The sequence below is a fragment of the Anabrus simplex genome, chromosome 4 (assembly GCF_040414725.1).
Source record: "Anabrus simplex isolate iqAnaSimp1 chromosome 4, ASM4041472v1, whole genome shotgun sequence".
In the NCBI taxonomy this organism is placed as follows: domain Eukaryota; kingdom Metazoa; phylum Arthropoda; class Insecta; order Orthoptera; family Tettigoniidae; genus Anabrus; species Anabrus simplex.
This window is the reverse complement of record NC_090268.1, coordinates 106334185-106350795: the sequence shown is the minus strand read 5'-3', so window position 1 is coordinate 106350795 and position 16611 is coordinate 106334185. Positions and strand designations below refer to the sequence as shown.

At 37.6% G+C, this 16611-nt stretch overlaps 1 protein-coding gene across 1 annotated transcript in view; it reads left to right on the top strand.

The window, feature by feature from the left end:
* Positions 1 to 6660, top strand: part of LOC136872188 (uncharacterized) — a 60037-nt gene extending 53377 nt beyond the window's left edge. The window contains exon 8 of the mRNA XM_068227360.1: positions 6161 to 6660. Coding sequence (XP_068083461.1) covers positions 6161 to 6404 — 244 coding nt within the window. The 3' untranslated portion in view covers positions 6405 to 6660. The remainder of the gene's footprint in view (positions 1 to 6160) is intronic.
* Positions 6661 to 16611: the final 9951 nt, after the last annotated feature.

Sequence of the window (16611 nt, the reverse complement as noted above, 5' to 3'; positions counted from 1 at the left end):
CTTTTGACTTTAATAAGAGAAAACACAAGATAAAATAAAGCACTACAAAAAGCAAAAGCTTTTTAAACAGAGCTTATCACTTTGAGCACATAAAATGTACTCTTAGATTGTAAATAACAGTGCAACTTTACTCAAATGAAATAAATTACTTACCAAACCTAGTTTCAGACCACTTTTGATAGTTTATCAGTAGATTTAGCAGATTTCTGAGCTTGAAGATCTCATGTGGATTTCTCTCGCTCTGAAGAAGATTCGACACTTTAAATAATAGTAGTCCAGTTTAGGAATAATGTCGAAAGTGTGTTCAATACAACAACCAGCTCCTGATGGCACAACTGAAATTGTTTCAATAGAATCATGGCACTCATAGAAAATATTGCCCCGCATCGACTTTAATGAGCTCGGTTTTACATTAATTTTCCTTTCAGTCTGGAAAAGAATGTCACACATATACTTTTGGAGGGACATGTTAGAAACCTCATGCCACTGCCGGAGCTGTAATGTTTTATTTCTTTAAGACATGAAAAACAATATTCGCTTTCATGATGAAGAAAATAGACACATTAATAAATGTTGAAGATTGCCTTACAATATACCCAGCCACACACTAAACTAAAACAGGGGAAGTTCACCATGCGGTCAGGGTCACACAGCTGTGAGTTTGCACCCGGGAGATAGTGGGGTCGAAACCCACTGTTGGCAGCCCTGAAAATGGTTTTCCATTGTTTCTCACTTCCACACGAGGCAAATACTGGAGCTGTACCTTAACTAAGGCCGCTCCACTTCCTTCCCACTCCTAGGCCTTTCCTACACCATCGTCGCTATAAGACCTATCTGTGTCGGTGCGATGTAAAAGCAAATTCTAAAAAAATTTAAAATTAAAAAACATAAACTAAAACACTTTTCGATCAAATTATCAGGAATGGGGTTTAACTTGGACACAGCACTTTTCCAGTCTTCAATGTTTAAACAGTCTTGAAAAACTTTTTTTTTCTTTTATGGAAGTTTCCACTGATAATTTTACAGTCTCATTGCACATTTTCACATTTTGGGACAACATTTGCATCTGGTAATAGTAATAGTAATAATAATAATAATAATAATAATAATAATAATAATAATAATCGTATGGCCTCAGCTACCGTGTGCAGACATTTCAATTTGACGCCATTTGGCTGTCTGCTCGTCAATTTCGACGTTCCGTTTTACTCTAGGCTCACCAGATGGCAGACTGAGTAAACCGAAACTCTCTTGGGCGTCTATGGCTGAGATTTAATTAATTTTGCCGGGTAAACACCAAATGTGTCAAAGATCTTTTACATACCGACATCGTATGACATGGAGTGTCGAATGGACTTTTTTCCGCCCTTCAAAAATCCGACCACCTCTGCCGGGTTTGAACCCGCTATCTTGGGCTCCGGAGGCCGACACTCTACCGCTGATCCACAGAGGCAGCTGGTTTACAAAGGACACTGGCACTAAATCACTTTTCAGTTCACATTTTCCTTCACAGAATAGTGTCTGCTGTACAGGAACGTAGATACATTGTACTAAATGCAAATTTTAAAAATCTATCACGGATGGATGGTAATCCGAACTGAGTGAACACATGATTCCAAAGTGTTTTTCCAAGGGATCCTGAGTGAGTTTACCTGTCAATACATACATAGGTACACATAACCTCCATTTCAGACCCACTCGTTTATCTCTAATGTACTTTGAAGTGTTCCTATTAAGGATTCCATAACCCTGCAGTGTGTTAGAAATGACTCTCCACAGCAAGCACTTCAGCTGCAGCCTATCTAAGTGTACAGTTCAGGTGATAGCAGTTAGCTGTCAATACATACATAGGTACACATAACCTCCATTTCATACCCACTCGTTTATCTCTAATGTACTTTGAAGTGTTCCTATTAAGGATTCCATAATCCTGTAGTGTGTTAGAAATGACTCTCCGCAATAGCTACTCGCATTCTTATTGGTCAACGTGAACAAAATGTGACGTCATTGACATCAATGCTGATAAATACATTGCGTAACCAACCCCGGCTGAATTAAAGCACAAACACTATGTAAAGGAAATTATGTTCCACACGAAACTAGATGCCTAGAGCCGCTTCGCGGCTTCTAACCGTCTTATCCTAACCGCCCGCACGGCAAGAACAAGTCCAGACCAATCGTGTAAGAATAATCACCACCACCAGGTATCGAAACTAGATGCCTAAGGCCGCTTCGCGGCTTCTAACCGTCCAGGCCAATGGTCTTGTCCAGATCCTATCGTAGCCGTCCGCACGGCAGGAATCTTGCCCAGATCCTATCGTAACCGCCCAGATCGTATCCTAACCATCCGCACGGCAAGAACAAGTCCAGACCAATCGTGTAAGAATAATCACCACCACCAGGTATCGAAAGTAGATGCCTAAGGCCGCTTCGCGGCTTCTAACCGTCCAGGCCAATGGTCTTGTACCTGGCCTAAGGCCGCTTCGCGGCTTCTAACCGTCCAGGCCAATGGTCTTGTACCTGGATGTAACAATAGACCAATCGTGTAACAATAATCATCAACACGTTCTCGTTCCTAAGTCGACATTAGTTCCTAAGTACAGACGTTGGCAGAACTGACCACCAGTTTTGTGGTTGTGTAAAGAAACAACAAACAAACGAGAGTCGCTCCGCGCGCGGCTAAATGTAGCTCGCGCTGGGCTGCGAGAAGTAAAGCATTAATCATACATAGGTACACATAACCTCCATTTCAGACCCACTCATTTATCTCTAATGTACTTTGAAGTGTTCCTATTAAGGATTCCATAATCCTGCAGTGTGTTAGAAATGACTCTCCGCAGCAAGCACTGCAGCTGCAGCCTATCTGAGTGTACAGTTCAGGTGACAGTAGTGTCTGTTTAGGATCACATGCAAGAGGACTGCTCAAAAGATTGTACAACATGGTGAACTAAGAGATTTAAAAAAAGCACAACGGTTCTGTAATAACGTAATGCACACAGATAGATTGTTAACAAAGCAACTTGAAAAGGAATGAACTGGAAGTCTGTTGTACACTTACCAGGTTTACAGCAGATGTTGAAAATGTTTACCACCAAGTTTCAAGCATTTGTACTTATTACCAGAAACTTTCACCAATGTTTCACTATACACAGAGTTTACAAAATTTGTTATGGCTACTTTTAATTCCTCAGGTTTTCAGGGAGTGGACTGGTAAACTGAGGACTTGGCACACCCCAGGGTAAAAAAAGTCAGGAGGTGACAAACTGGGACTGTGTGGTGGCCAGAGCCTTCGTGAAATTACTTGTTCCCTGAATATCACTTAAAAATTGCACAAAGCGATTAAAGCTATGAGCTGTGGCTCCGTCTTGTTGGAAGAATGAGCCCATAATTTCTCATGATGATGATGATGATGATGATGCTTCTTGTTTAAAGGGGCCTAACATCTAGGTCATTGGCCCCTAATGGTACAAAATGAGATGAAATGTAATGACAATGTAAAAGTTCAAAAATCATCCACTGACCAGAATAAAAAACCTGATGATGAAGAATGAGTGGATAGATATGAATTTAAAACAATCAGTGGATCCAACCCGCAATGCCCCAGTTTCCCAGAAACTATCATACACAATAGTATTACTGACCAAGGGACTGCTTCTAATCACAATCCTGAATCGAGGATGCTTGTTGTCTGAAGGGGTCCAAAATCCAGATCAACAGCCCCTCATAATGGTACTTATCGCTAGTAAGATAGAACCATAGTAATTGTCATGTTGCGGTACTAATAAAAAGTAGTGTAGACTCACGGTGCTCCACACATTATGGTACTACTCACAAGTATTTGTACGTCGTAGAAGTAACGCAGACCTATGATGTTTCTCGCGTAATGGCACCACTCACAGGCAATGCAAACCCATGGTGTTCCTCACCTAGGTGTACTGATCATGGGTGCCAGTATTCCCGTGGTGTTTCTCACATAGTGGGTACTAATCACAGGCAACGCAAACCCATGGTGTCGCTCATATAGTGGTACTAATCACAGGCAATGCCCCAGACCCGTGGTGCTTCTCACAATGGTACTAATCACGGGTACTGCAAAACCCATACTGATTCACCCTCTGTTGCTACTAATCAAAAACCTGGTAAACTGAGGATTTGGCACACCCCAGGATAAAAAAAGTCAGGAGGTGACACTACTTGCAAGTAAAGGCGACCCATGGTGGTCCCAGCATGATGGTACTAATCACAAGAAGTTTCATGGTTCTAATCCAATCATCCCTTGGTCACCTCTTTTAGTCGCCTCTTACGACAGGCAGGGGATACCGTAGGTGTATTCTTCGTCTGCATCCCCCACCCACAGGGGGTCATAATTTCTTTTTTGTTCAGTTCTGCAATGAACGGATGCAAGATTCCATTACAGTAAATTATTGAATCTTACATGATTTTTAAAAAACTTTTTAAACAGTGCTCATCACTTTGAGCACATAATACCTACACTAGATTGTGCAAGATTTCATTAACTTCTGAATGTATTCAGGAAAGGTTACAGTATACACTTCCTAACTGCCAGGTTGTATGCAAAAGGCCTGAATTAAATTCCAAATTCCTTTGCAGTGATCCAATGGAGTTACGGTATATGACTCTGTGATGGTAATTTATCTGTTGGATGGTGACATACAGCCTTTAACAGTCTCCTTGATGCTATTTGATAGGAGTAGGCTATGTGCCAACACCAGATTTCCCATTTTCCCTTTCCAGTTTCATTGCATTTTCTTTGTAACTCCAGCAGATTTCCAGGGAGGAGCTGTCATGCATTTAGGTGCATGCATCTTTAAATAGTGTTCAAACATAAAAAAGCTGTCTTAAGGATCTGTCATTCTGAAATAAGCCAGCATCATGCGACTCAGTTGCGTATCATAGAAACATGAAATTTAGGCAAAAGTCTAAATTTTTCCCTCAAAAAATTAGCCATTTCTGAGAAAAACATGGGTACTACAGCTAGTAGCTCAGAAATAAAAGTATGTAATTTGAAGTAGAAAAATCTAAATTTGGCGTGATTAGAAATGAAGCCAAAGAACAGGTTGATAACCCTGCTACCTTTCCTCACAGCACATGGAAAGTGTCCACTACTTGCTGTGGCGCTATACCAATTGGTTAGCCGCGGCAAATTATATTTTTGCCTGTTTCCACTAATAATTTTGTTAATAATTAAAGAAAATAAAGTAAATAATTAGCTGATAAGACAATAGGGCTTGAACAAATTGCTTGTTTTAATAACTCGTAGTTTCAGCCAGCTAATGTGAAATAAAATTGTAATGTTTTCTCCACAAGGTGGGGGTGCGCCCTCCTCCCCCCAATCGTTGCTACTGTGTAAATATGCAATTTATTGTCAAACAATTGAGGTGGAAGGTGCACTGGTACTCTCTTACATCATTTTCTGCTCTCTGAACTGCATACCTGAATATTGCAATAGTTCCAAAGTGCCTCCACAACCCTCTGTTTGCTACTACCTCTGTGGCCTTGTTTAGTTCTATATCTCTTGTCACTAAATCATTAAAAACTGAATCTAATCATTGTTCTCTTGGTCTCCCTCTACTTTTCCTCCCTCCATGGCCAAATCCATTATTCTCCTATATTCACCTCACATGACTCCACCCCGAGGCTGGTTTATGCGTACAGCTTCATCCACCAAATTTATTAATGACCGAATGAGCTGGGTATGCAGTTTGAGATGTGGAGATGTTAGCTTGTATTTGAGAGATAGTGAGTTTGAATCCCACTCTCAGCAGCCCTGAAGATGGTTGTCTGTGGTTTCCTGTCTTCACACCATGCGGATACTGGGGCTGTACTTTAACTAAGGCCACGGCCATCTCCTTCCCAGTCTTACCCATCATTACCAGAACACCTCTCTGTGTTAGTCCGACATAAAACAAATAGCAAAAGAAGGGTTTATTGATATTTTGTATATTTTATAAAATCTTGTTTCAAGAGTAAGTACCCCAAAATTTTAAAAAATAACCTTACATCTAGCAGAAAAACTTTCACTTTGCCATATGGATTTCTATAGATTTAAAAACTATTCATAAAAATATTTGTAATTTGAGTATTCTTTTATTGGTGGTATTATGTTAATAAACAAAATTACAATTTACTTTCTTTGCAGATTATATTTACAGTCTAGTGCCTCCATGGAGCAAATGCCCAGCATTCCACATTCTTCTTTTCCACCTGGAACAGGATTTGCCACACCTCAAAGGGCAATTCAGCCTGGTGTATTTCAGCTTTATCCAGAATGCTCAGCAAATACACAGCCTGAACAGTCCCGACCTACTCAACATCTTGTACACAGACGTAGAAAACTAGAAGAAATTGTAGATCATCTAAAAGAAGTCGAGAAGAATAACTAAGAACAACATGCTCTTAATGAACTACATGAAGAGATAATTTAAAATGGGTTCAGTAACCTACTGTTGACAGTGTACGGTATATGGAAAGACACAACATATTTAACAGTAAAGGATTCAATTGAATAGGATTTTAAATAACGAATGTTCCAGAAGCTGACTTAGTGGAAACTTGTAATTAATCAGATCAAGACATAGCCGTTGCAATCATGTTTGATTAGTCATTTCCATTGTAAATATACTATCAAAATATAATAAATAAATCCATAACAATCAGGCTTTTTTTCTGCCTCAACTGTAAATTGACAAAAGATGCTGACAGATATTTCAATATCCTAATCATGTACATTATTAGGATTTATTACATATTCATGTACATTATTAGGATTAATTACATATTCTGTACATGATTAGGATTGATTACATATTTGTGTACATTATTAGGATTAATTACATATTCTGTACATGATTAGGATTAATTGCATATTCATGTACATTATTAGGATTAATTACATATTCATCATTATTCAAAATAACCATCTTTGTGATCCAAACAGACCTTAAATCTTTGTGGCCACTCATCAATTACATTACACATTGTCGATATTTGAGTATCTTAATCACCAACACCATCTCTTCTTGCAAGCCAGACTCTGAGGCACAATCAATCAATCAATCAATCAATCAATCAATCAATCAATCAATCAATCAACCAGTCATCAATTCTCTGCATTTACGGTTGCCGTCCAGGTGGCATATTTTCTATCAGTTGTTTACCTAGTCTTTTCTTAAACATTTTCAAAGAACTTAATAAATTATTCCAATCCATTACTTCTCATCCTATAAATGAACATTTGCTCCAATTTGTCCTCTTGAATTCCAACTTAATCTTCAGCTCTGCTCAAGGTTATTTGTCTCCTAATGTCATTCCACACCATCTCTCCACTGACAGCTTGGAACATACCATATTTGATAAAATAATTAATTGTTTATTGTTCATCCACCTTTTCAATACATTAAAGTTATAAGAAATTTTACGACTTTATCCTTATTATATTAGATGAAATGAGACATGTTTCACCTCACTTTGGAGGCATCATAAGCCATTGTATCTCCTCAAGATCAAATCAGGCACCTGATTTAAAGTTAACTTATACGTAGACCTCCAATTTTTATGCGCTAAAATGTGTACTTTAGGTGCCTAAAATAGGCTCTCAAATATGTAAAAATAGGTTCTAAAAATATGTTTTGGGCAGCTTCAATTTTACATATTTTAATAAGCACTTAATGCCATCTTTTTAAATTTTTCTAAATTGATAATAACTCTAAATGCATACAAGTAATAAGGCAATAACATGTTAATACAATATTTCACATACACAGTGGTTCACCACATTTTTGAGTTTTTATCTCTAAATAATTAAAACATTGAATTACAAGCATGTTACTGCTCATAATTTGATGCACAGTAAATCACTAGCACTTTTTCTAGACTTTCTGTTGTGAAACTACACCGCTTGTCTGACAACACTAGCTTGTAGGCTGAGAAAGTATGCTCAACATCAACAGAGGTTACAGGGCTGTATTTGAATTTTGGTACAAGATTTGCCAATCAAAACATCAGCCACAGCATGAAGCGTTGACAGTCCTGGGTTCTTCTGTAGTACTTTATTAAGCTTGTCCCGAATTATATCCCATGCGGGGCCTGGAGCTAACCTGATTTTTCCTTTCACCTCTTCTAACAAATCCAATTGTTCATAAACAGGTTTCTCGGAAGACTCAAGTGCAGATATAACAGGGACCAAAAAAGTATAATGGAACCTGATGTAGGCAATTTCTTGAGAAATGGTTACACCCTTTGGAACATTTTTGGCCAAAGTGATGCACATGGCATCTTCATTTAGGGCAAGAACAAAACTTCTGATTGCATCAAAATGGTCGCTGTAGTACACAATGGCCTGAAGCCAAGTCCCCCAGCGCATAAGGATGGGTTCTGGTGGCAGTGGAAGATCAGGTAATTCAATGTGGAACAACTGGATTCGTGTGGGAGCCTTTACAAAAAGTTAGTTAGTGGATCATCTTGTTGACTCGAGGAAATTCGGCACGTATCTGCTCAGCCATTACATAAAATCAGCTTCATGGTCTGTATCGCACTTCAATAGATTCACAATTAAGTATTTATTTATTTTCCACCTAGTCGATACAATGATTGCTTAAGGCAACTTAATGGTTAAAAGTGGTCAATGTTTCGTATATTATTAACATCTTCAGCCACATAACACTGTTTAGATGAAAAATACATAAATTGACAAAGTACAAATGCTTTAGAGGAAGTGTCCTTAAAATTAACATAAGATTGACAACATTAAAACAAACAAAAACTTAAGAGAAAGCAGGCTTATTATGAATTGACAACTAGGAACTAGTAATATTTTCATCTGCATTAGTAACTGGAGCCACATTGTGTTATCTGGATTTCTTCATTTCGACAATTACTTATAAATTGTATAATTTTAATTTATAAATTGACCGTTTTTCATGAATTATTAAGAAAAGAATATTCATTAGGACATATTCTCTATGGAATATTGTACAAGTGTTTCCTTGACTACAGCTTTCACTTGTAGAAGAATTTATATGTTTTCTCTGCCACACCCTCGAAGTGGAGTTTTTGGAAAACAGCCTGTCTGAGATTGGTGCCCACTCCTCAAATGACGCAACTGAGAAAATTGCGGTGTGGTAGTGATGGCAGTACAGTAGAGTCTCGCTCAACCGACCTTCGCTTATCCGACACTCCGTGTTATCCGACACTGATAGTCTTAATTTGATCTCTAGGTCGATGCAACTCTGGGACATGGGGTGTGGAGGGTGCGGCTGTGGGACAAGCCCTGGCAGTCATGCAGTAGGATTGTTCAATGTAGTATTGGTTGGGTGTGGATGTTATAGTTTTCATATCCTCTGTGAGTATGGCGAGTAAACGTAAGAAAGTGATTGTTTCTGTGGAAGACAAGTAAAGTGGGTTAAAGAGACTGGACAAAGGGGAAACTCTTTAAAAATTGGCTTCAGATTATGGTGTTGGACGTGTTACAGTGGGAGACTGGAAACATACGAGGGAATAAATTGAAAAGTGGTGCTCTACCAGAGCAACAAGTGATGCACTGAAAATTAGAAAAAAACAATGAATAAAGTGAGTACAAAAAAGTAAGTGAAGCACTATTTCTTTGGTTCACTAAAAACCAGGAAAAGGGCTTGTCAATATCTGGCCCCATTCTGCAAGAAATGGCGGTGTATATCCAGAAGGAGTTTAATAAAGGGACCCTAATTTTACTGCCAGTGCTGGGTGGCTTGATCGGTGGAAAAAACAGTACGGCATTGGGCAGCTTAATATCTGTGGAGAAAAACTGTCAGCTAAATCCGATGAGGTTGTGAAATTTAAAAGGCAATTTCAAGAAATAATCCATGCTGAAGGATTATCCGGTGATCAGATTTTTAATTGTGATGAGACTGGGCTGAATTTCAAGATGCTGAAATCAAAACTCTTGCAGCCCAAGCCAAGACATCTCCACATGGCTACAGGCGTAGTAAGAAAAGAGTACTGCATCTACTGTACAATTGAATTAATAAGTCAATAAATAGAGTCCCGTAAAACATAGTACGTAATACAGTATAGCCTTCCTGTTTGTTTTAGTTCATTTTCAAAGTTATTCTGTATTATCCGACATTTTCGATGATCCGACGTACTCCAGGTCCCGTTTAAGTCGGATAATCGAGACTCTACTGTAGTTGAATAGGAGGTTGATTTAATGGATGTAGAGGAGAATTTTATCCCACCTGAGTTGCACCAATGGAGTGAATGAGTTGGTGGAAAGCGTCTTCTCCATTAACCTTGATAATGACATCGTTTGAGATGTAGTGAATATCAGCAATTTCTTTTCGATGCATGTTGAAATGGAGTGTTTGAAATTTGTGAGAAGGTGAACAGAATTCCAGAGCTGGATTTAGGAGTAAAAATTAGTAAATACTAGATGGAATAGGTTGGAGGAAATGGAAACCGCTTTAGTGTCAGCAGCAGATTGAGATATGCTGGAGGTAAGGTTGTGGTTACACATTGTGGTCTGCTAAGATGTAGTCCATGTAGGGGAAGAATTTCTCTGATTCCACAGTTGAACATCCTGGAGTACAATACTTCAAGTGAAGTTAATGTAAAGTCCAGCTATTCAATACAAATTCAATGTCAAATTAATAGATCTTTTATTTTAATAACCATCATTACGTAGTAGTTTTGACCTACTTGACTACAACTTTCTACTGGGCAGTCCACATTGTACTGGCCTGGCTACACGGTACTTGTTCACATGTTATTCATAGTGAGGGTTACATCACCCGGTCATCCTCAGAAACTGACCAAAGTGAAATAGACAACTTGGCAAGATCTAGAATAGGAAAACATTAATAATGATTAAAGGAAAGGAGAAAGCAATTGAAATATGGTAAGTAGTTCACAAACTTTAAAACTATAATAATAAAAACGTTCATGAAATAAAAGACATTCATTCATTCATTCATTCATTTATTTCAATTAATTCCAACGAGCCTGCAGGCTCATACATAGGAATTGTACAGGATATTACATACTGGCAGGCACTTACACATCAAAATAGAGTTTATGTATATAAGATTATTAGTAAATGGTTGAGCATATAAACACATACAATATATAAAATATATACATCGTCAATATGAGGATTACAGAGAATTATTTCTGACTGTATTTACATTTACATAACAAAAAAGTTGCAAAGGTATAAGAATAGATTACAGAGTATTTTCATTTACATAACATAAGATTTGCAGAAGTACAAGAATAGATTTCAGATTATTTACAATTACATAACATAAAAGTTGCAGACGTACAAGAATTGATTACAGAGTATTTACAGTACATATACATAACACAGAGTTGCAGAGGTACAAGAACAGATTACAGAGTACGGTATTTACATTTATATAACATAAAAGTTGCAGAGGTACAAGAATAGTTCCGGACAGTTTGCAAGATTGTTTGGGAGAATGACTTAAATGACAACTGATATTTTGATTTAAAGAGCACTGTACCTTTCCCAAAAATAATGCTTGACTCTTTATTTGAATTTTGAATCAATAATTAGGTTCTTGCCTTGTACGCTAGAACGATTGGTTTAATGGCTATTAAAATCTATTAAATATATTAAAAGGAAAGAACATGGAGATATCAAAGCCTTCACATTTGCAGATGATGTTGTGATCTGGAGTGACTCAGAAGAGGAATTGGGAGAGAGAATGCAAAGCTGGAATTAAGAGTTTAAGAAATATGGTTTAAACATCAGCAAGATCAAAACGGTGGTGATGAAAGTGTATGGGGAAGGAGCAGAATCAATAGTCATGTTAAATGAAGCCCAACTGGACAGCGTTCCAGTTTTCAAATACTTGGGTAGCGTTATATCAAATGACAACCTAGCAAAACATGAGGTGAACAATCGAATCAATAAGACACCTGCTGTCGGATGAGCAAATACCCATGAAAACAAAAATGACATTGTACAAGTCCTATTATACACCAATTCTTACATACAGTATTGAAACCACAACACTGACCAATAGAGATAATTCCAAACTTCAGGCAGCTGAAATGAAATTCCTACGCACTATGATCCAGAAAACCAGGAAAGACAAGATTAGGAATTGGAGCTTTTCAGTCTAGAGTAAAATGCCACCTCTTCTATAAAGCGAAGAAAAGTAAACTCCAAACTGATGGGTGAACAAAAGCTCTTTTCGACCGTGCAAGGATCGACTGCACTTCCTTTGTTCCATAGAATTCAACCTCCAGCCTCTCAGGGCCATGGTGCATTTGCGGCATAGTACCAAATATAACACTAAACTAACTAAAAGGCATAAGTGAATGGAAGAAATCTAGGATGCATTTCTACAGCAAATGATATAAACAAACATTTAAACCCTATTTAATATACCTTGATAAACACAAATAACATTCAATGTAACCCTGAATAACAATACAATAAAATATAATGTACAATGTCTGATGGACTAAATACAAACTCGGAGATATGACTCCGTTCATTGAGAATTTGAAAAATTCATAAATTTGGTCATTCTTCTTTGCGACATGATGACGAATACACCTAGATCATTTAAACATACATTAATTTGAAATGTTTTTAAGTACAGGAATATCTTTGTAAATGTGACGGTTCTAATTTTAGGCTTTCTTCATTATTAGAAGAAACACACAATCTATGCTAAAATCAGAGATAACTTTGAGTGGTCGCCTAACCAATTAACTACACTCCTAATTAATAAACAAAAATAATAAGCTAACGCTATTAGACAATATCACAACCAACTATAAAGTGAAACAGATGTCGGGTCCAGAATCGAACCCACATCGTAATGAATCCTATGATAAAATCACGAGACAGAACCCGTTCTCGAATTCATATATCAAATATGAAATAAATCTCAAAGAACAATTTAAAAAATTATGCACTCACACTACAAAGAGAAATGTAAACACAAAACATATGCAGCTGGCTGTATTTTCTGAAACAAAAAAGAATTGTGTGTGACAAAAAACTCAGGGTTTGCCTTGGACTTCGAACTGATGGTCTCCAGCATGCCACCGACAAATAGGTCTCTAAAAATTCCTATCTCAGTGATTCAAAAGAACAACAAACGGTGTTCCAGTTACTAAATTTCTTTTCAGAAATAATCATGAAAGAGTTAAAGGAAATCTTCTTATTGCGATCATACATATGCGAACCAACTTCCCGTTCTTGGTGCACAGGCTTGGAACAATACTCTTGGCAGAATTCTTTCTTACAAGGGCAGGCGAGCGCACCCTTTTAAGCCATACATCGCAGCGCCATGCTTCTAAGTGCTGGCCGCTGATCCTTCATTTTAAACACACACAAAGTGAGACAAACAGTCACCCTGAGAAAACATCGTGGTAAATATATATCATTTCAACAATATCCTCTTTTATCATTTTCAAAAGCTTCATTTGCTTAATAATTTTCTGCCCACTTACAACTCTATAACTCACATCAAGCCACTATTCATCTTTTCGGTGTCACAACCATACACATGGAATATCCGGGTTCACAACTAGTCGATCGCACAGTAAAATCAGTCTATGGTTTTCCTACAAGTTTGAACACAAACAAAAATTCTGAAATGGATCTAAACATATCCATAACTTGATTCTAATTTTAAATAAAAGTATATACTTCTTGACATAGAAGGAAAACTCTACCCACAAATGGGAGGACGTCCGTTCGTGTCCAGGCGTGTCACACATGACACACATTGACACAGCCATCTCTACATTCTATTCATGCAAATTTACTTTAAAATCAGAGTGCCTCACTACAGCCATGATTATCATACCAATACTGGCATTTTGAAGACACTACCGTCATGCAATACCAATATAGATTGAATAATCCATATAAAGAAAGATAGAAATTTTAACTATGAAATCTTCCATAAAACAAAGCTATTTTACCCTCTCAATCTAAAGCATTCTCAACCTTTCAGATATTTCATCACTAAATCATGCACATGCTCTACTTCAAATTAACACTAGCTGATGCACCTGTGCTTTGCTATGGAATTCTACATTGCATTCGGAATTCTAGTGTACACGTTGTGAGCAAGAGTGTATTAAATTGCATAGCTCTCAATATTACCCTAGAAATGGAGTGGGAAAGTCACCAAACATCTTTTCTCATATGAAGACTGAGTTAGGGAATTTTCATTGTAATGGTAGATCCACTTGCATACAATCAGTCACAATCAGGTTGGGGAGTTTTCCTTATAATGGTAGACACTCACTCTCCACCTGCCTTTTTACATCCTCAGAAAGACTGTCGTAGTGGTTTTCCCAACTGAAATGAACATACATTACAATGACGTCAGTATGAATGGCGCGATTAAAAGCAATGCTTTTTTCTCACTTTTAACGAACAGGACTACACTGCCGATCTAAGAGTCCAAAGTTCCAGAGCTGGAATGACCAAGCCGCAGACAGTATTTATCGATATGACCACTAATAATATCAATATTCGAAAATTAAATTTTAGGCCTTCCCCTAAACTACCATTTCATTCAGCGGGAATAAAACGATTTATAGCCTAGGTTGTAATGGCTCATTCTCCGACTTTGTATACCAGTTTTCAATGAGATGGGACCACTAATGACGTAAATATTTAAGAATTAGATTTTAGGCCTTCCCGAAACTACCATTTCACTCAGCGAGAATAAAATTATTTATAGTGTAGATTGTAGCGACTTATTTACTGGCTTTGCATACCAATTTTTATTAAGATAGGACCAAAAGTAACAAATATTTGAAAATTAAATTTTAGGCCTTCCCCTAAACTACCATTTCAATCAGCGTGAATAAAATGATTTATAGCTTAGATTGTAGCGACTTATTCTCCGACTTTGCATACCGATTTTCATTAAATTCTCTTTAGCCGTTTTCTAGTGATGCGTGTACATACAGACAGACAGACAGAAATTACGGACAAGAAAAAAGTGCATTTTCTTGTTACTGTGGACATGACCGATACAAAAAAATAATAGTCTTTTCAAATTCTGAGCAATGTACAGACAAAACTCTTATTTTATATATAGATTTTGGAGGCTCGAAAATTTACCCCATATTACAGAATTCCTTCACCCATCTAAATAAATATTTCAATACAATATGAAAACCACTCATAAGTCTCTCCCTAATTTAAAATACGGTACGTGCATTTAACAATTACCAACCTATCTTACGTGATCTACATATTTACATAAAATAACGCCGTAATTTACAAAGATATTAATTCAAATTTAATGTACTCATTGTCATGTCGTGAAATCCATGGTTCGGACCTTGGGAAGGCCCTTGGCGTCGTTTAACCCCTCATGGCGCTGGCGTGGATCACTGGTTCGAATACTCTTCTGGTCCTCTTGAGCACCTTCATAATCCAGGGGTCTTCTTCACTGGAACAAGTCTAATGAGGTTGAATTAAATTAAGTCATTCACTAACACAATTTTTGAAACTTTAACACAGTTCCCGCGATTGGATTTCCGGCGATATATTTGTCCCGCTAGTTAAAATTTTCACAAACTTTCAGTACTGTAACTTTCTCTGTAATTTTAAATTAGTTTTTTATACAGCACATTGGCAAAATGTACATTAGCACTCCCGAATAAAGGTAAGGCCGGGACACCAGGAGACCGTGTGTCTGCCTCCAATACTTCACGTCAAGTCAGCCCCTCCGCTTCATCGCGGGTTCCTTTTATAAATTTACCCCTACACGAACAGACGACGAACGGTCCCCAACAAATTTTGCATATCAACCGTTCTACAAGTTATGTAACACTGGCGACGCACTTAAACGTGTGGCTCAGAATTCTAATTAATTTGGTTATGTGCGGAAAACAAATCGATCGGGGGTTTGTCTGATATTTACTATCAAAACGATGCCTTTTCGGGGATCCCCCATCCGGAGTTTGCGTTCTCAGCTAGCGTGGGTACACTACTGGTGCTTATACAATCTTATGGTGGTGCAATTTTCCACACGTTGAAATTTTATAAACAATTATAATTTTGACAGAGGTCTACTGTTAAAACATATGACATTAATTAATACACTTATCTTGAAATCTTACAATACAAATCAAGCTTGCACGTTGACATTACAGTGTTTCAGCCATTTTTAGTGAGCGGAGTTATTGCTATATATTTTCCTTCCTTGTCATTTTCATATCGCGCTCTCTTTCTGAGGATCTCTCCAGCTATGACGGACTTATGTTTACACCACCAAGTCGGAGGTGTTGTGCAATTTCATGCAACTTGACTTTGACATGGACAAAGGAGCTTGACAAAAGTTCCCACTGCCTAAACCAATTTTCAGTTAATTATGTGTATGACCGATACGGTTACAGTACGGATCCCTACATTGGCTACTTCCTGTCAGTAGCGGCGACTGGGAATTAAAAGATTATTACAGTATTTATAAGTTTCATTTTCCATATTGAGTGGATGCACTGTACAGACAAGAAATGTGTTCCACCTATCAATACTGTATTATTTATTATAAACGGATTTACATCAGGCCAAAACCGGTACTGAGTATTGTCCTGTTGTTGAATCCT